Source organism: Stegostoma tigrinum, chromosome 28, assembly GCF_030684315.1.
Source record: "Stegostoma tigrinum isolate sSteTig4 chromosome 28, sSteTig4.hap1, whole genome shotgun sequence".
NCBI classification, from domain to species: domain Eukaryota; kingdom Metazoa; phylum Chordata; class Chondrichthyes; order Orectolobiformes; family Stegostomatidae; genus Stegostoma; species Stegostoma tigrinum.
In genome coordinates this window covers 11,251,817-11,268,310 of record NC_081381.1, presented here as the reverse complement: position 1 = coordinate 11,268,310, position 16,494 = coordinate 11,251,817, and the positions used below count along the sequence as shown (strand labels likewise).

Genomic DNA, 16,494 nt, shown 5'->3' with positions numbered 1-16,494 from the left:
TGTGATCCTCTAATGTTGCTGGGTAAAAGTCTGAACTTCCTTCAAACAGCACTGTGTGAAAATCTCCACCACGTTGATTGCAGTGGTTCAGGAAGGTGGTTCAGTGCAACTTGCCCACAGGCAATTAGGCATGGTCATTAGGTGCAGTGTATACAATGATACAGGGATGGAGTAAAGCTGTTACCTGAGCAAGAGCTTTATTCCACTCTATTCATCTCAATGTTGTCAGCACATGATGAACTACAGAGCAGAAAGAGTGAAGAGTGATGGAATGGCTTCAATTCCACTTGTTCCTATTGGGTGCCCCTGAAGTTTCATCCTCAGTCACCTGCTTTTTATTTAAAATCTTATGTCATAGTCAATATGGTCTGAATAGAAATAATAATAGCTGTTGGTTATAACATCATTTTAAATCTGGGTTAAGTGGTTTGTGTATTTACTTTCAAATTATGATTACTTTTGCATATACTCAAATAAACTACATAAAACTAAAGCTATGTCGTCTAGTGAAATGCAAAGTAATGTTTTACAATTCATATCTAGCAAAGAATTGATTGATAGCTACATATACTGAACTATAAAATACCACCTATACTATGGTCGAACTTTCCTATATTTGTCTTTTGCCTGTGTTTCCTGTAAGCAGAAATATCTGAAAATATCTTTGTAAGTTCATGAAAACAAGATGTTCCATGGTAATAGACTAGTCTTCACAACTCATTAATTTCTTTCATTGGTTTTGATCTCAGTTTTTTATAAGGCCATAAGAAATAGTAACAAGAGTAGACTGTTCGGCCCCTCGAGCCTGTTGTGTCATTCAAAAGGATCATGGCTGATCCAACATTCCACATATCTACTTTCCTGCATTTTCCCCATAACTCTTGATTCCCCAAATGATGAAGAAGTTATTTATCTCAGCCTTAAATGTACACAAGGGATCTGCCTCCACAGGTCTCTGTGGCAATGAGCTTGAAAGACTTCCAATCCTCTGAGAGGAGAAAGTCCTCCTCATTTCCGTTTTAAATTGGCACCGCTTTATTCTGAGATTAACTCCTCTGGTCCTAGACTCTCTCATGAGGTGAAAGATGATTTCAGCTTCTACCCTGTCTTGCCTCTTAAGAATTCTACATGTTTCAATGAGATCACCATTCATTTTTTATACTCCAACAAACAGAGTCTCAACCTGTCTAGCCTTTGTACATAACACAATTGCCGCACCATACAAGGGATCATGTTATGAACCTTCTCTGAATAGACTCCAATGAAATAATATCTTTCCTTAAATAAGGGACAAAAACTGCTGACAGTACTCCAGATGCTCACCAGCATCTTGAAAACCTTCACTAACACCACCCTTCTCTTATACTCTAAACCCCTTGAAAAAAAGGCCAAAATTTCATTGCCTTCCAGATTACCTGGTGGACCTTTGCGCTAGTTTTCTGCATTTTGTGCGTAAGTGTCCTGAAGCCCCTTCATTGTGCAGCTTCCTGCAAATATTCTGAAATTATATAATATTCCGTTCTTTTGCTCTCCCTTCCACAATGAACAACATCACATTTTCCCACATTATACACCATTTGCCAAGTTATTTTCCTATTTTCTTAACCTATCAATATCTCTTTGTAAACTGTAATCCGTCTTTCCACCTTTTTTTTGTCATCTTCAAATCTGGCTATTGTACATTCACTTCTTTCCTCCAAGTCATTAATATATTTTGCGGACAATTGCAGTCCCAGCATTGATCCCTGTGGAACCCAAGTTATAAATTTAAAATGTTATCTTACTTGAAAGATTATCAACAAAATAAGCTATGTTAAGAAATAAAATAATAGCTATTACTGCTAAAAGATTCATTCTCCCTTGCAGCATTTAGGTACATAACAGGACATTTGTTTTGGTTTATACTTTGCTACACTGTGGATTATAAAATTCTCTAAGTCTCTGTGTGTATCTCTGAAATTCTACTTTAACACTGCAGAAATTTAATATTGGAGACCAGTTACTTTGAGAAAACAATAAGAATAAAATTAATTTCTGTATTAACATGAAATTAAGTATCACCAAATCAAAAAACAAACTTGATCAATCAGTTATGGGTAGATGCATGTGAATAGTCGCATGATAAGTAAGGGTTAAAGTATCATTGATGATAAAACTTCTTAAAGGGATTACTTCCTTCCCAGCGTTCTTTGCTACCAACATGTCCTTTCTTCTTTGGTATACGGAGATAGGGTCATACAGCATGGAAACAGACTCGTCGATCCAAATCATTCATGCTGATCAGACATCCCAATCTGACCTAGTCCCATTTGTCAGCATTTGGCCCACATCCCTCTAAATCCTTCCTATTCATATGCCCATCCAGAAGCCTTTTAAATGTTGTAATTGTACCCACCTCCATCACTTCCTCTGGCAGCTCGTTATATACATACACCATCCTCTGCATGAAAAAGTTACCCCTCAAGTCCCTTTTATTTCTTTAAACTCTTACCTTAAACCTACGTCCTCTAGTTTTAAACTCCGTCACCCAATGAAAAAGACTTCTGTTTTTCTCCCTATCTATGCCCCTCATGATTTTATAACCCTCTATATGGTCACCCCTCAGTCTCTGATGCCCTAGGGATATTAGCCCCAAACTATTCAGTGTTTCCCTGTAGCTCAAACCCACCAGTCCTGGCAATGTTCTTGCAAATATTTTTTGCACCCTCTCAAATTTAATAACATCCTTCCTGTAGAAGAGCAACCAGAATTGTACACAGTATTCTACAAGTGGCCAAACCAATGTCCTGATCAGCCATAACACATCATCCCAACTTCTATATTCAATATTATGACCAATGAAGGCAAATGTGCCAAATCCTTCCTCACCATCTTGTCTACCTTGTTGGCAAGGAACTATGGGGACTCTGCATAACACTGAAAATATAGTGTTTAAGTTGCATGATCGTGTCAAACTCTGACTACAATAGAGTATGACATGTACTGGTAACAAGTGACACTGTTATATTTTACGATTTCACCCAATCCTTTGTCATTATATTTTACGCCATCCATTGTCTCCTCCAGTCCTCTCACATTGCCTTTCCATGTTACTCACAACCACCCCACAGCCTACATAATTGGGAACACAACAATCTACCTACAAATCATATCAGGAACTCTCCTGTTCTTCAATTCATCTTCAAGTTCTTTTGAAACCCATATTCATAGCCAGGTCTTTGGGCTTAGTCTTGTAATTTAGTTCCACTTCTATACTTGTTTATATACCATATTTTCTATCTTCAAAAATTTATACAAATACAAATTGTCCATCTGCTAATTTATTGTCAGTGTTGATTCCTAGGTATGGTTATTTTTAAATGTTTCTTTTGCTAGTTTTGGACTCATTAATGTTTTAATGAAGCTCTTACCTGGGTAGAAATTTGAGCTGAAAACTAAAGTTGGAATGCGCTTGGATGTAACCAGTTTTTGGTAGCAGTTCTAAGTGATTTCTCAACTCGGAGCACACTTCAAATTTTAACTGGAGTGCTACGCTTGCCCTGATGAAATAAAGCATTAATAAAATAGAATATAAATAAATGCAATGAAGCATTGGTACATACTTGATAAATCAGCTGAGAAATACCTGATCCAGAGCCACATGATCACAGAAATGACTGTAAACAATTAGGCAGATGTCGAGGCAAAGGAGAAATGCTATCTGCTAAGCCAGTTTATAATCTTGTACCTTCAAGAGCCATTTGTTTTTATTTGTTCATGTTGTCTCTCCCTAATTGCCCATGGGCAGTCAAGAGTTAATAACATTCCTGAGGCTCTGGGGTGATAGTGGACAGGGGTCACAGACATGCACCGGCAAACCTCCTGCTCTCCATTTAGGCCTGTAATTGCTGCCAAGGCAAATTGAGGCCTCACTCTGATAAGGATGGACATGTCACTGGGGGATTGCGAAGAGGAATTAAAATGAATGGCAACTGGAAGGTCAGGTTGGTTCTTGTGTGCAGAGAGAAGGATGAGGCCAAACGTAAACTGGAGGAACAACACCTGATATTTTGCCTTGGGAGCTTACAGCCCAATGGCCTTAATATTGACTTCACCAGCTTCAAGGTCCCTTCACCCCAAGTCTTATACCATGTCCAGCCCTCCTCCTTCTCCTCGCCTCCCTTACCTTACTCGGCCTGTCCATCTCTACTCACCTATCTACTTCTCCCTTCCCAGTGACTAATCACAATAACCTCCTACCTGCATCCACTTATCACCATCCCACCTACCCTTCTCTCAGCCCCACCCCTCTCCATCTATTTACTTCTGGGCTCCCCTCCCCTCCCCAGTCCTGATGAAGTGTTTTGGCCTGAAACATTGACTTTCCTGCTCCTCGTAGGCATAACAGGAAGTTGTGAAGAGGGCATAATGGATATAAATTGGTTAAGGGAGTGGGCAAAAAATTGACAGATGAAATATAATGAGAAAAATGTGTACCTGTCAACCTTGGCAGGTAGAATAGAAAAACAGCATTTACTGCAATGGACAACTCGCAGAATTCTGAGGTACACAGAGCGGTGCAGGCTGGGTCATTAAATATTTTTAAAGCAGAGGTAAATAAATTCTTGGCCAAAAGGGGAGCCAGAGGTTATCAGGGAATGAGTGAGAATATGGAGTTCAGGCCACAAGTGGGTCAGCCATGATCTTATTGAATGGCAGAACAGGCTCAAGAGGCCAAATGGCCTATTCTTGCTCCTAACGTGTATGCTTGTGTGCTGCCCTCAAGACAAAACACACAAAGAGACATACACATAAACTAGATGCGGCATAAGTGTAGGAATCGTCACTTTCTTCATAGACAACCCTAGCTTTGATTCTATAAATTTTCAGTACATTTTGATAGAAATAACTGTGGACATTAGATTATAAAAATCCTAAAATGGATAGTAGTAATTTTATAATGTTCTTAATGACTAGAAATTAAAGAGAAACATAAACTGAGACAAAGTGGATAATCTAGTCAGGCTCCCAAGACCTATTTAAGAAAGAACCTGCTGTTCACTCTTACTGTGATGGGAATGAGTTGTAACTGCTCACTCAAGATGTTTCACATTAGATGAAAAACGCATGATTTAATGGAAGTGATGCTTGAGACATTGTGAATTCTGAATATTTTTACATCATTAATCGACTTAAATACAATGATTTGTAAGTTTTATGCTTGTTTCTTGAAAGGAATTTGGAAGAAAAATATAGATTAGCTTTAATGGTGAATCTGGAGGAAATAAAAATAACTGCATTCTGGAGACTGAAGAATGACAACTGAGGAGCTGCAAAAACAAGGTTGAGTATGCAGGCCAGAGCAGAATATTGTGAAACAGTTTGTTTTACCAAACACTGTTACTTGTTTAGGCATCAAAAATTCTGAGCATTTTATGATACTATTGAAACGAAGAGAACACATCATGCGTTACACTTCTGTAATTTGTGCCCTTATTTAACACCAGATGTAAGTAATTACTGCGTAGTTTTGTCATTCGGGAAATTGACGGATGTTGGAAGGCAATGCTTCTAAAACATGATCAGTCAATCACAGATGTTGGCCACTCATGGAAATGGAGGTATTGTTAAGTTTTTAAGTTCAGTTTTGTCTTGTGGCCAGGCCTGATGTTTCATTATTGGCAGGGAGGAACTGAGAGGCATCATTTTGCGCTTCTGGCTGGTATGTCAGTTTGCTGGCACAATTCCATCCCCAAATCGTTTTGAGCATCCCCCTGAAAGCAGTATGTAGGCAATTAAATGATATGGGGACGCATTAAGGCCTCTTGGTCACATCAACTGGATTTTTCCATTCAGCAGCAAGCTTCACATAGCAGCTGAAGTGCAATCGGTTAAACACAGTGGTCTCCAGCTGGAAGTAGGTTACAATCTTACAAGGGACCTCTCACCCTGCACTCAGTGGGCACAGATGTGGCCACTGTCCTTCCAGTGAAGGGGTTGCCTTGTATTTGACGCATTTGAGGCATCCCTCCCTCTTTCTGTTTCTCTGCAGGCACCAGCAGCTCCTAATCCAGAACGTGGAATCACTGTGGTGTCTGCTGGAGAATCTTTCATTGGTCCTCCAGCCTCAGGGACCCACCTGCCATCTTTAAAATTCCCAACGAGTCCTCTGGCCACTTACTGACCAATGCTGCAAAAATCAATTTTAGCTGATTTCTCCCAATGAGTGCAGGCTGGATCCAGTAATGCCTTGATGTCAGAGTTCTGATGTGAAAAAGAAAATACTGCCTTATATTTACATCCCCACCAAAAGTGGGTTGAACACTGACAATTGAGGTTCCACTCTGCCTGGACCCATTTCTCAAAAACATGCAAATTAACCACCACTGGAAGAAATAACATAAACAAGCTGTTTCCTGGGAGAGAGAAGATAGCAACCACTTGATAACCTGCTGCCTCATGGCTATTGGACAATTGCTTTCGTAGGGAGACTTAATGTTGTGAAGTAAAAGGGTTAATTGCAGGAAAAGCTGTATTTTAAACAGACAGCCTTTCCTGAATATAACTAGCTACTTCTGATACGAAGGCAAGCTATAGACTTGAGGTCTCTAGAGTGGCTAACCAAAATAGGGGATAAAAGAATCATCAGAAATATCACACTGTAAACTTTTAGAAAGAGAAAATAGAATAAGAATCCAACACCAGAATAAGTCAGTGACAGAGCTTCGAAGAACAACACAACATAAGGATTGAACCATGGATACTTCCAGAGACAGTCACTGTTTAGTGGAATCTTGGCCAAGTTATATCATTAATTGGGTTACAGTCGAGTTGGGTTGTGATACTTGCAGTAAATTTTAAACAATTGTATCAGTACTTGACTGTCTGTGAGTTTTCTTAATAAGTAGCAGTAAACATATGTAACCTTTCGTTTTGTAAAGATGTTTATATTACTAATGAATTTTGGTAATTGGAAATTATAAATTTGGTATTTTACTAGTTAATCAACCAATATATGTACAAATAATACTGAGAAATAAGTCACTAGATATGGAATTTATCCTATAATTGAGCAGTCAAGGACATTACCTCAGATCTTTGGGTAAATGTCCTCCAATGGACACTTCAGATACAGAACAATGCAGTCGCCGAGCAGAGGCTGATAGCCAAGTTTGAAATCCATGATGATGGCCTCAACTGTTCATGTCACACTACAGATGAACCCACCACACTATACGCTCTGACACACACATAACCATACACACACACTTACTCACAGACACAATCTCTCTCTCTCACACACACAGATCCTTTCAAACACACTGTCTCTCTCAAACACACACTCTCACACAGATCCTCTCTCATGCACACACTCTCTCAAGTGCACGCGCACACACACTCTCTTGCTCTCTCTCTCCACCATCCCCCACCACACCCCTCCCCACCTCCCCCACACACACTCTCTCCCCCCAACACACATACTCTCCCCCCTCCCCGCACCCCCCAACACACACACAAACACACCTCTCTCTCTACACACACACACACACACACACACACACACACACACACACACACACACACACACACACACACACACACACACACACACACAGTCTCTCTCTCGCTCTCTCTCTCCCTCCTCCCCCCCCAATAGTTTCAGAAATAAAACTCTCTGACTCCATACCAAAACACAAACAGATTCTAAACAAGGCCTCACACCTAACATACATTGTCTGACCTAAAATTTCACCCTTTCTTTATACTGATAAAACGTTTACCTCTCTCACTAACACGTGAAGGAGTAAAACTCCGAAAGCTTGTGTTTTCAAATAAATCTTTTAACATGGTGTTGTGTGATTTCTGACCAAATAGAAATAGGAAGCAAATCCATGGGGCTCTCTTGTGCTGAATTGGTAGTGTTCACACCCTTGGACTGGGAGGCCTGGTTTCAAGTCCTCACCCGCTCCTGAGGTTTGTAATAACATCTCTGAACGTGTTGATTAGGAAAAATAGGTTAAACAAGAAAGTTAAAGCAGACCCAGCTATGGGACTGCAGAACTAACAATTTAAAGCTATGCCCCCTCGTGCTCGCCGTCACCATCCTAGAAAAAAGGCTCTCCCTATCCACCCTATCTAACCCTTTGATTATCTTATATGTCTCAATTAAGTCACCTCTCAACCTTCTTCTTCGTTAGAGTGAAGGTAATTGAGAGGTGACTTAATTGAGACATTTAAGATAATCAAAGGATTAGATAGGGTGGATAGGGAGAGCCTTTTTCCTAGGACGGTGATGGCGAGCACGAGGGGGCATAGCTTTATATTGAGGGGTGAAAGATATAGGACAGATGTCAGAGGTAGTTTCTTTACTCAGAGAGTAGTAAGGGTATGGAACGCTTTGCCTGCAATGGTAGATTCGCCAACTTTAAGTACATTTAAGTTGTCATTGGATAAGCATATGGACGTACATGGAATAGTGTAGGTTAGATGGGCTTGAGATCGGTATGACAGGTCGGCACAACATCGAGGGCCGAAGAGCCTGTACTGTGCTGTAATGTTCTATGTTCTAACTGACTATCTTGAGCTGTAACCAGCCTATGTGATTCAAGATTTTGGTGTTCAACAATAAATCATGTTCCTTTTCTAGTCAGACTTCCTAAGTTATTACACTGTGATTTTTAGAATGTGTTGCCTGAGAATGTAATTCTCTCAATCATAATGAAAGCATAGCTGGCAGTTACAAATAGCTCTAAAACAATTATCCTTTACTATTTCTCTTGGGGCTAACAAATATTGGAGTACTAGAAATGCTGTACAGTTTGTTAATCCAACTGTGAACTGTGCAAACATAGTATCAAAACTTACAAAAAAGATCATTTTTCTTTCTGTGTACCTTCAAGTCCTGGGAATACTTATAATGTCGGTTTACAGTACCATTTCTATTTAGGAAGGGTATTCCCAAAAGTATGCAAAAGTTTACACAAATCTGTTGAATTATTACATCAACTGCTGGGAAGAAACAACAGGAAGCAAAGAGGAATTATTTAAATAACAATATAGAATAAGTTATAGATGCTACTTAAAAGACAGTTGATTATCAGTAGAATGAAATGAAAAACAGTGGAAAGAATAGCAACATGGGACCAAATGAAATTCTTGTATTTAAAGGAAAAATGTCTATATAATCAGGCATACACATCAACAGGCTTGTTATGAACTCCTGGAATATTATTAATTTTGTATTAGTAAGTTTCGTGGATCTTTTTGTGAGGAACAAAATGAAAGGTATTGTGTATGCGTAGTTTGGACAAGTGCATAACATCTGCAAATTTTAAGATATTTTATGTTTTGCATCCAACATATCATTTGAGCATTGTTGCATATTGTAATATTGTGTATGTTCAGAATCGAATAAGAACTGCCAATGCAGCACTCTTGGAATAAGTCTGCATTCTATTTCATAATTCCAAAACAAGCTTTTACCAGCACACCAAAATGAATGAATTACTATACTCTCAAGATTTTAGAAAATTAAAATCTATTTATTATTTCTTTGTTTGTAATGTTCTTTCCTAAGAATCACAACAAGCAACTGTAATGCTAAGGAAAGCATTGGAAATGTGGAAGGAAAAAGGCTACTGTAGTTATATAATATTCTTGAGAAAGCTACTCGCATAAAATGACCTTCACAAGGCATGGTTCTCAGAAAATGTGTCTGAATGAGAAACAGTTGCTTGCTGTCCGCCTTTGCAAACTATGTATTTCACCTCTTTTCTCCTTACATCAAATCACTGTACCATAAAGGATCATTTTTCTCACATCAGCTCACCTACTATAAGCACAAATAGAGTCTTGGTAAAGCCGGTCGTACATGCAGATTTTCAGGTCTATATTAGGATTTGATAGCCAGACTGGTACGTCAACACTCTTTGCTCGTGCCGTAATGGATATCTATTTTTAGGAGTAGGAAAAAATAAATTATCATCGCTAATCTGTATAACCTGCTGTGCTTAGTTTAAAAATTGCAACAATTCCAAGAAAGTTATTGCTTTGTGACAAATAAAAGCGGAGTAGAACAACCTCAAATCAGAAAAAAAATTGTTTTGTAATTTTTTGCAAGTCATATCTTTTATAACCTTTTTCTGTGACACTGAAGGGTTGTGTACTGAATAACAGCTGGTGTTGGAACAGTACCAACAAAAGATGACAGTCTTCAGCCTGCCCTGTAGAAGTGAGAAGTAAATTGAACAAGCCTGAGTGGCTAGTGAAGAAAGTATGAACGGTAGAAGTAGCACAAAGAATTCACTGACCCTTCTGATTAAAGTCACAGTTACATGCATACATAATCTGCCAGCAAAATGGAATGAGAACACCTAAATTTCTTTACAATCAAGTAAATTTTATCAATTAAACAAAAGAATTGTGCAATGTTGTCATTAATCAACTTCTCAGGAGCAATGGAAAGAAAGCACCTTCATAGAATCCCTACAGTGTGGAAACAGGCCCTTCAACCCAGCAAGCCCACACCGACCCTCAGACAGTCCACCCAGACCCATACCCTATAACCCACCTAATCTACATATCATGAACACTGAACACTACGGGCAAATTAGCATGGCCAATCCACCTAGCCTGCACATCTTTGGGCTGTGGGAGGATATCAGAGCACCCAGAGGAAACCGTTGCAGACACAGGGAGAATGTGCAAACTCCACACAGATAGTCACCTGGTGGGGAGATCGAACCCGGGTCCCTGGAGCTGTGAGGCAGCAGTGCTAACCGCTGAGTCACCATGTTGCCACCCTTAGAAATGTGATTCACCAATGGATCTTATATTTATCTCCATCTGCGGTAATAAATACATTTGAATTTAGTTTTACATTTCACAACATAAGCAGTACATGAGGGGTCAGTGAAGATTGTGACAGCGTCAAAGAAAGTAGATGGGAATAAACTGAAGTGGTGTGATCATCTGTGATGAACAAACAGAGGACATATGGTGATGGAGGTAAAATGGTTGAGACAAAAACCGAAGGGCAGGTGGAAATATTTGGTGGCAAGAAACTTAGATGCAACAGGAACAAAAACAAAGTTGTTGCAAAAGCGCAGCAGGTCTGGCAGCATTTGTGAAAGAGAAAACAGAGTTAACGTTTCGGGTCCGGTGACCCTTCCTCAGAACTGAGTTAGCTCTGTTTTCTCCTTCACAGATGCTACCAGACCTGCTGAGCTTTTCCAGCAACTTTGTTTTTGTTCCCGATTTCATTCAGATGCAACAGGATTGGAAGAAGAATGTGTGACTGACAGTGTCCCGAAACTCCCTTCACTCTGAGAATGTAGCTGCAAGAGATTGGCTGAAGTGGTTTAAGAAGATTGATCACTGGCACCTTTTCAAGGCCAAACAGGTTTGGGCAATAAAGTTCCACATCCCATGAAAAAGTTCTTGATGCTTATATCAGAAAATATTGCATAGGATAGTCTGGTGATTGTTTTGGGTCCAGTTATTAGACAATTATTCTCTAGGTTGAGGCGACAAAATTCCTCAATGAACAGATTACTCTGGCGCAGATTTCACCGAGCTTCCTCTAACATGACAAAACTGCAGCAGGAAAAGTCCCAAAAACTTCAGGTCCTCAATTGGAGTCTTGCTCAAAAATACATTAATGTGGAATCTATCCTGAGTATTGTTTGAATATTAGTACTTCTGAATAGTTTTACACACTGGTAGTTTGCTGTATTTTGAATGCTAAGGTTTTATTTGTGAGAACATGGAGAACATAATAAAATAAAATAATAAAATTAAATGGGGTAAAATTTTAAGCTATTGCCTCATATGTAAGAGTAAATATTGCAAAATCAAGGACCAATGTCCACAATGAAGAGAACACTGTGTAACATGTACGATTTTCCAATATGCATTGCCAGTGCAGTGCACCATGACTAAAGACAAAAGTGTAACATCACAGGTACCAGCTAATTTTGCTATGCCATATTGTGATATTTGGCAGCTAAATCTGTTTATCTGAGCATTTCTGTTTAAAACCATTGCTTGGTTACTTCTTGTCTGGAAGGAATGTATTTAGAAACTAACTACTGAAGAATGTACTCTCAGATTGGAAGCTGCATGCTTCTTTTGGGATGGGTGGAGTGGTAAGGGATAAAGTATTCCAGAAAGGCTTTGAAGCCCTCCATATCCACACAGCTTCAGCTGGAGCCACAGACTACTAGGTGGACCTCCCTTCACAAAGATGGCCTGACTCCGTAGTCTGTCTTTTCTATCTTAAAGTTTATGAAGTTGGAGAAAGACTACATCGAATTTGCCCCAAATACTGAACAAAGTCAAAAATACAGGGTACTCTACTGTTCACAACAAAGTAGTTTATGTAAAAGCACAAATAGAGGTAAATGGTAAAGGTATAATTGCCATTACAGAAATTTGACAGCATGGTCATGAGGTCTGGGAAGCAAATATTCAAAGATATTTAATGTTTAGGAAGGACAGACTAAATGAAAATGGAGGTGGAGTTGTGCTGATAACACAAGATGGGATCAATACAGTAGTAAGGGAGGATTTCAGATCAGAAGACCAATACATGGAATGTTTGGGTAGAACTCAGAAATAGCAGGGCAAGGTGGGGTTGGTTGCAGGTCCAGAACACTTAGAACTTGACCTGGTGCCCCGCCATAATCTGTTTCAGACCCACTGCCTTCACCCTTTCCCCTGCCAGGCCCACTTCACCACTTCCCCTGCTCTCTCATGCTCATTCTTCTGCATCCCCCCACACCCCCTCTGATCAGGCTGTGATTCTGGACCTTTACATTTCAGGTTACTGCAGCAAAAGTGGGTAAAAAGATTGATCAAGAGAGGGAAAATAGAGTTTGAAAGAAAAATTGCAGAGAATATAGAAACTGACTGTAACAGCTTCAGTGGATAATGTAAGAAGGAAAAGATTAGTGAAGACAAATTTAGAAACCTTACAGTAAGAAGCTGGGGAAACTTTAATGGGAAAGAAAGAAACAGTGGAGGAATTGAACACATGCTTTGGTCTGTCTTCCCAAAATGGCACGAAAGCCTTTTGGATATGCTAGGTAACCAAAGATCTAGTCAGAGGGTAGAACTGAAAGAAACAGTATTAGGAAGAAAATGGGACTGAAAATTAATGGGATTAAAGGCTGACAAATCCCTAAGGCTTGGTCATCTACATCCCAGAGTACAAAAGGAAGTGGTCCTGGAAATACTGAATACATTAATGGTCATCTTCTAAAATTCCATAGACTCTGCAGCAGTTGCTGAAAATTGTAACCTCACTATTTAAAAAGATCCGGAGAGGAAAAAAAAATCAAGAATTACACACCAGTTAGTCTAACTTCAGCGCTGGGGAAATGTTAGAATCTGGTACAAGGGATGTGAAAACAGAATGTTTGGAAATAAACAATGGGGCTGCACAAAGCCAGCACGGCTTTATGAAAAGCAAATCAGGCTTAACAATTCTACTATAATAAGATAACAAAGTTTGGAGCTGGATGAACACAGCAGGCCAAACAGCATCTCAGGAGCACAAAAGCTGACGTTTTGGGCCTTGACCCTTCATCAGAGAGGGGGATGGGGAGAGGGTTCTGGAATAAATAGGGAGAGAGGGGGAGGCGGACCGAAGATGGAGAGAAAAGAAGATAGGTGGAGAGGAGAGTATAGGTGGGGATGTAGTAAGGGGATAGGTCAGTCCAGGGAAGACGGACAGGTCAAGGAGGTGGGATGAGGTTAGTAGGTAGGAAATGGAGGTGCGGCTTGAAATGGGAGGAAGGGATGGGTGAGAGGAAGAACAGGTTAGGGAGGCAGAGACAGGCTGGGCTGGTTTTGGGATGCGGTGGGGGAAGGGGAGATTTTGAAGCTGGTGAAGTCCACATTGATACCAGTGGGCTGCAGGGTTCCCAAGCGGAATATGAGTTGCTGTTTCTGCAACCTTCGGGTGGTATCCTTGTGGCACTGCAGGAGGCCCATGATGAACATGTCATCTGAAGAATGGGAGGGGGAGTTAAAATGGTTCCCGACTGGGAGGTGCAGTTGTTTATTGCGAACCGAGTGGAAGTGTTCTGCAAGGCGGTCCGCAAGCCTCCGCTTGGTTTCCCCAATGTAGAGGAAGCCATACCGGGTACAATGGATACAGTATACCACATTGGCGGATGTGCAGGTGAACCTCTGCTTAATATGGAAAGTCATCTTGGGGCCTGGGATGGGGGTGAGGGAGGAGGTGTGGGGGCAAGTGTAGCATTTCCTGTGGTTGCAGGGGAAGGTGTCGGGTGTGGTGGGGTTGGAGGGCAGCGTGGAGCGAACAAGGGAGTCGCGGAGAGCGTGGTCTCTCCAGAAGGCAGACAAGGGTGGGGATGGAAAAATGTCTTGGGTGGTGGGGTCGGATTGTAGATGGCGGAAGTGTCGGAGGATGATGCTTTGTATCCGGAGCTTGGTGGGGTGGTGTGTGAGAATGAGGGGGATCCTTTTTAGGCGGGGGCAGGGTGTGAAGGATGTGTTGCGGGAAATGCGGGAGACGCGGTCAAGGGCGTTCTCGACCACTGCGGGGGAAAAATTGCGGTCCTTGAAGAACTTGGACATCTGGGATGTGCGGGAGTGGAATGACTCAACCTGGGAGCAGATGCGGCGGAGGCGGAGGAATTGGGAATCGGGAATGGAATTTTTGCAGGAGGGTGGGTGGGAGGAGGTGTATTCTAGGTGGCTGTGGGAGTTGGTGGGCTTGAAATGGATATCAGCTGGTTGCCTGAGATGGAGACTGAGAGGTCCAGGAAGGTGAGGGATGTGTTGGAGGTGGCCCAGGTGAACTTGAGGTTGGGGTGGAAGGTGTTGGTGAAGTAGATGAACTGCTCGAGCTCCTCTGGGGAGCAAGAGGCGGCGCCGATACAGTCATCAATGTAACGGAGGAAGAGGTGGGGTTTGGGGCCTGTGTAGGTGCGGAAGAGGGACTGTTCCACGTAACCTACAAAGAGGCCGGCATGGCTGCAGCCCATGTGGGTGCCCATGGCCACCCCCTTTTTCTGTAGGAAGTGGGAGGAATCGAAAGAGAAGTTGTTGAGGGTGAGGACAAATTCGGCTAGGCGGATGAGGGAGTCGGTGGAGGGGGACTGGTCGGGCCTGCGGGACAGAAGGAAGCGGAGGGCCTTGAGGCCATCTGCATGAGGAATACAGATGTATAGCGACTGGACGTCCATGGTGAAAATGAGGTGTTGGGGGCCGGGGAATTGGAAGTTCTGGAAGAGGGTGGAGGGCGTGGTTGGTGCCAGGGGGTGACCATGGGCACCCGCATAGGCCCCAGCTATGCCAGGGGGTGGCCACGGGCACCCACATGGGCCCCAGCTATGCCTGCCTCTTTGTAGGTTACATGGAACAGTCCCTCTTCCGCACCTATACAGGCCCCAAACCCCACCTCTTCCTCCGTTACATTGATGACTGTATTGGCGCAGCCTCTTACTCCCCAGAGGAGCTCGAACAGTTCATCCACTTCACCAACACCTTCCACCCCAACCTCAGGTTCACCTGGGCCATCTCCAACACATCCCTCACCTTCCTGGACCCCTCAGTCTCCATCTCACGCAACCAGCTAATTACTGATGTCCATTTCAAGCCCACCGACTCCCACAGCTACCTAGAATACACCTCCTCCCACCCACCCTCCTGCAAAAATTCCATCCCCGATTCCCAATTCCCCCACCTCCGCCACATCTGCTCCCATGATGAGGCATTCCACTCCCGCACATCCCAGATGTCCAGGTTCTTCAAGGACCACAACTTACCCCCCGCAGAGGTCGAGAACGCTCTTGACCGTGTCTCCCGCATTTCCCGCAACACATCCCTCACACCCCGTCCCCGCCACAACCGCCCAAAGAGGATCCCCCTCGTTCTCACACATCACCCCACCAACCTCCAGATACAACGCATCATTCTCCAACACTTCCGTCATCTACAATCCGACCCCACCAGCCAAGACATTTTTCCATCCCCACCCTTGTCTGCCTTCCGGAGAGACCACTCTCTCTGCGAATCCCTTGTTCGCTCCACGCTGCCCTCCAACCCCACCACACCCGGCACCTTCCCCTGCAACCGCAGGAAGGGCTACACTTGCCCCCACACCTCCTCCCTCACCCCCATCCCAGGCCCCAAGATGACGTTCCATATTAAGCAGAGGTTCACCTGCACATCCGCCAATGTGGTATACTGTATCCATTGTGCCCGGTATGGCTTCCTCTACATCGGGAAAACCAAGCGGAGGCTTGGGGACCGCTTTGCAGAACACCTCTGCTCGGTTCGCAATAAACAACTGCACCTCCCAGTCGAGAACCATTTTAACTCCCCCTCCCATTCTTCAGATGACATGTTCATCATGGGCCTCCTGCAGTGCCATAAGGATACCACCCGAAGGTTGCAGGAACAGCAACTCATATTCCGCTTGGGAACCCTGCAGCCCAATGGTATCAATGTGGACTTCACCAGCTTCAAAATCTCCCCTTCCCC

The 16,494-nt window shown here is 42.5% G+C and overlaps 1 protein-coding gene across 4 annotated transcripts in view; it reads right to left on the bottom strand.

Annotated features, from left to right (window-relative positions):
- Window positions 1–16,494, bottom strand: part of cfap74 (cilia and flagella associated protein 74) — a 190,787-nt gene that overhangs the window by 63,446 nt on the left and 110,847 nt on the right. For all 4 annotated transcript variants that reach the window (XM_048561032.2, XM_059638059.1, XM_048561033.2 and 1 more), the window contains 2 exons: window positions 9,809–9,930; window positions 3,411–3,539 (listed from right to left, as the gene is read on the bottom strand). In XM_048561032.2, the coding sequence (XP_048416989.1) occupies window positions 3,411–3,539; window positions 9,809–9,930 (251 nt within the window). The remainder of the gene's footprint in view (window positions 1–3,410; window positions 3,540–9,808; window positions 9,931–16,494) is intronic.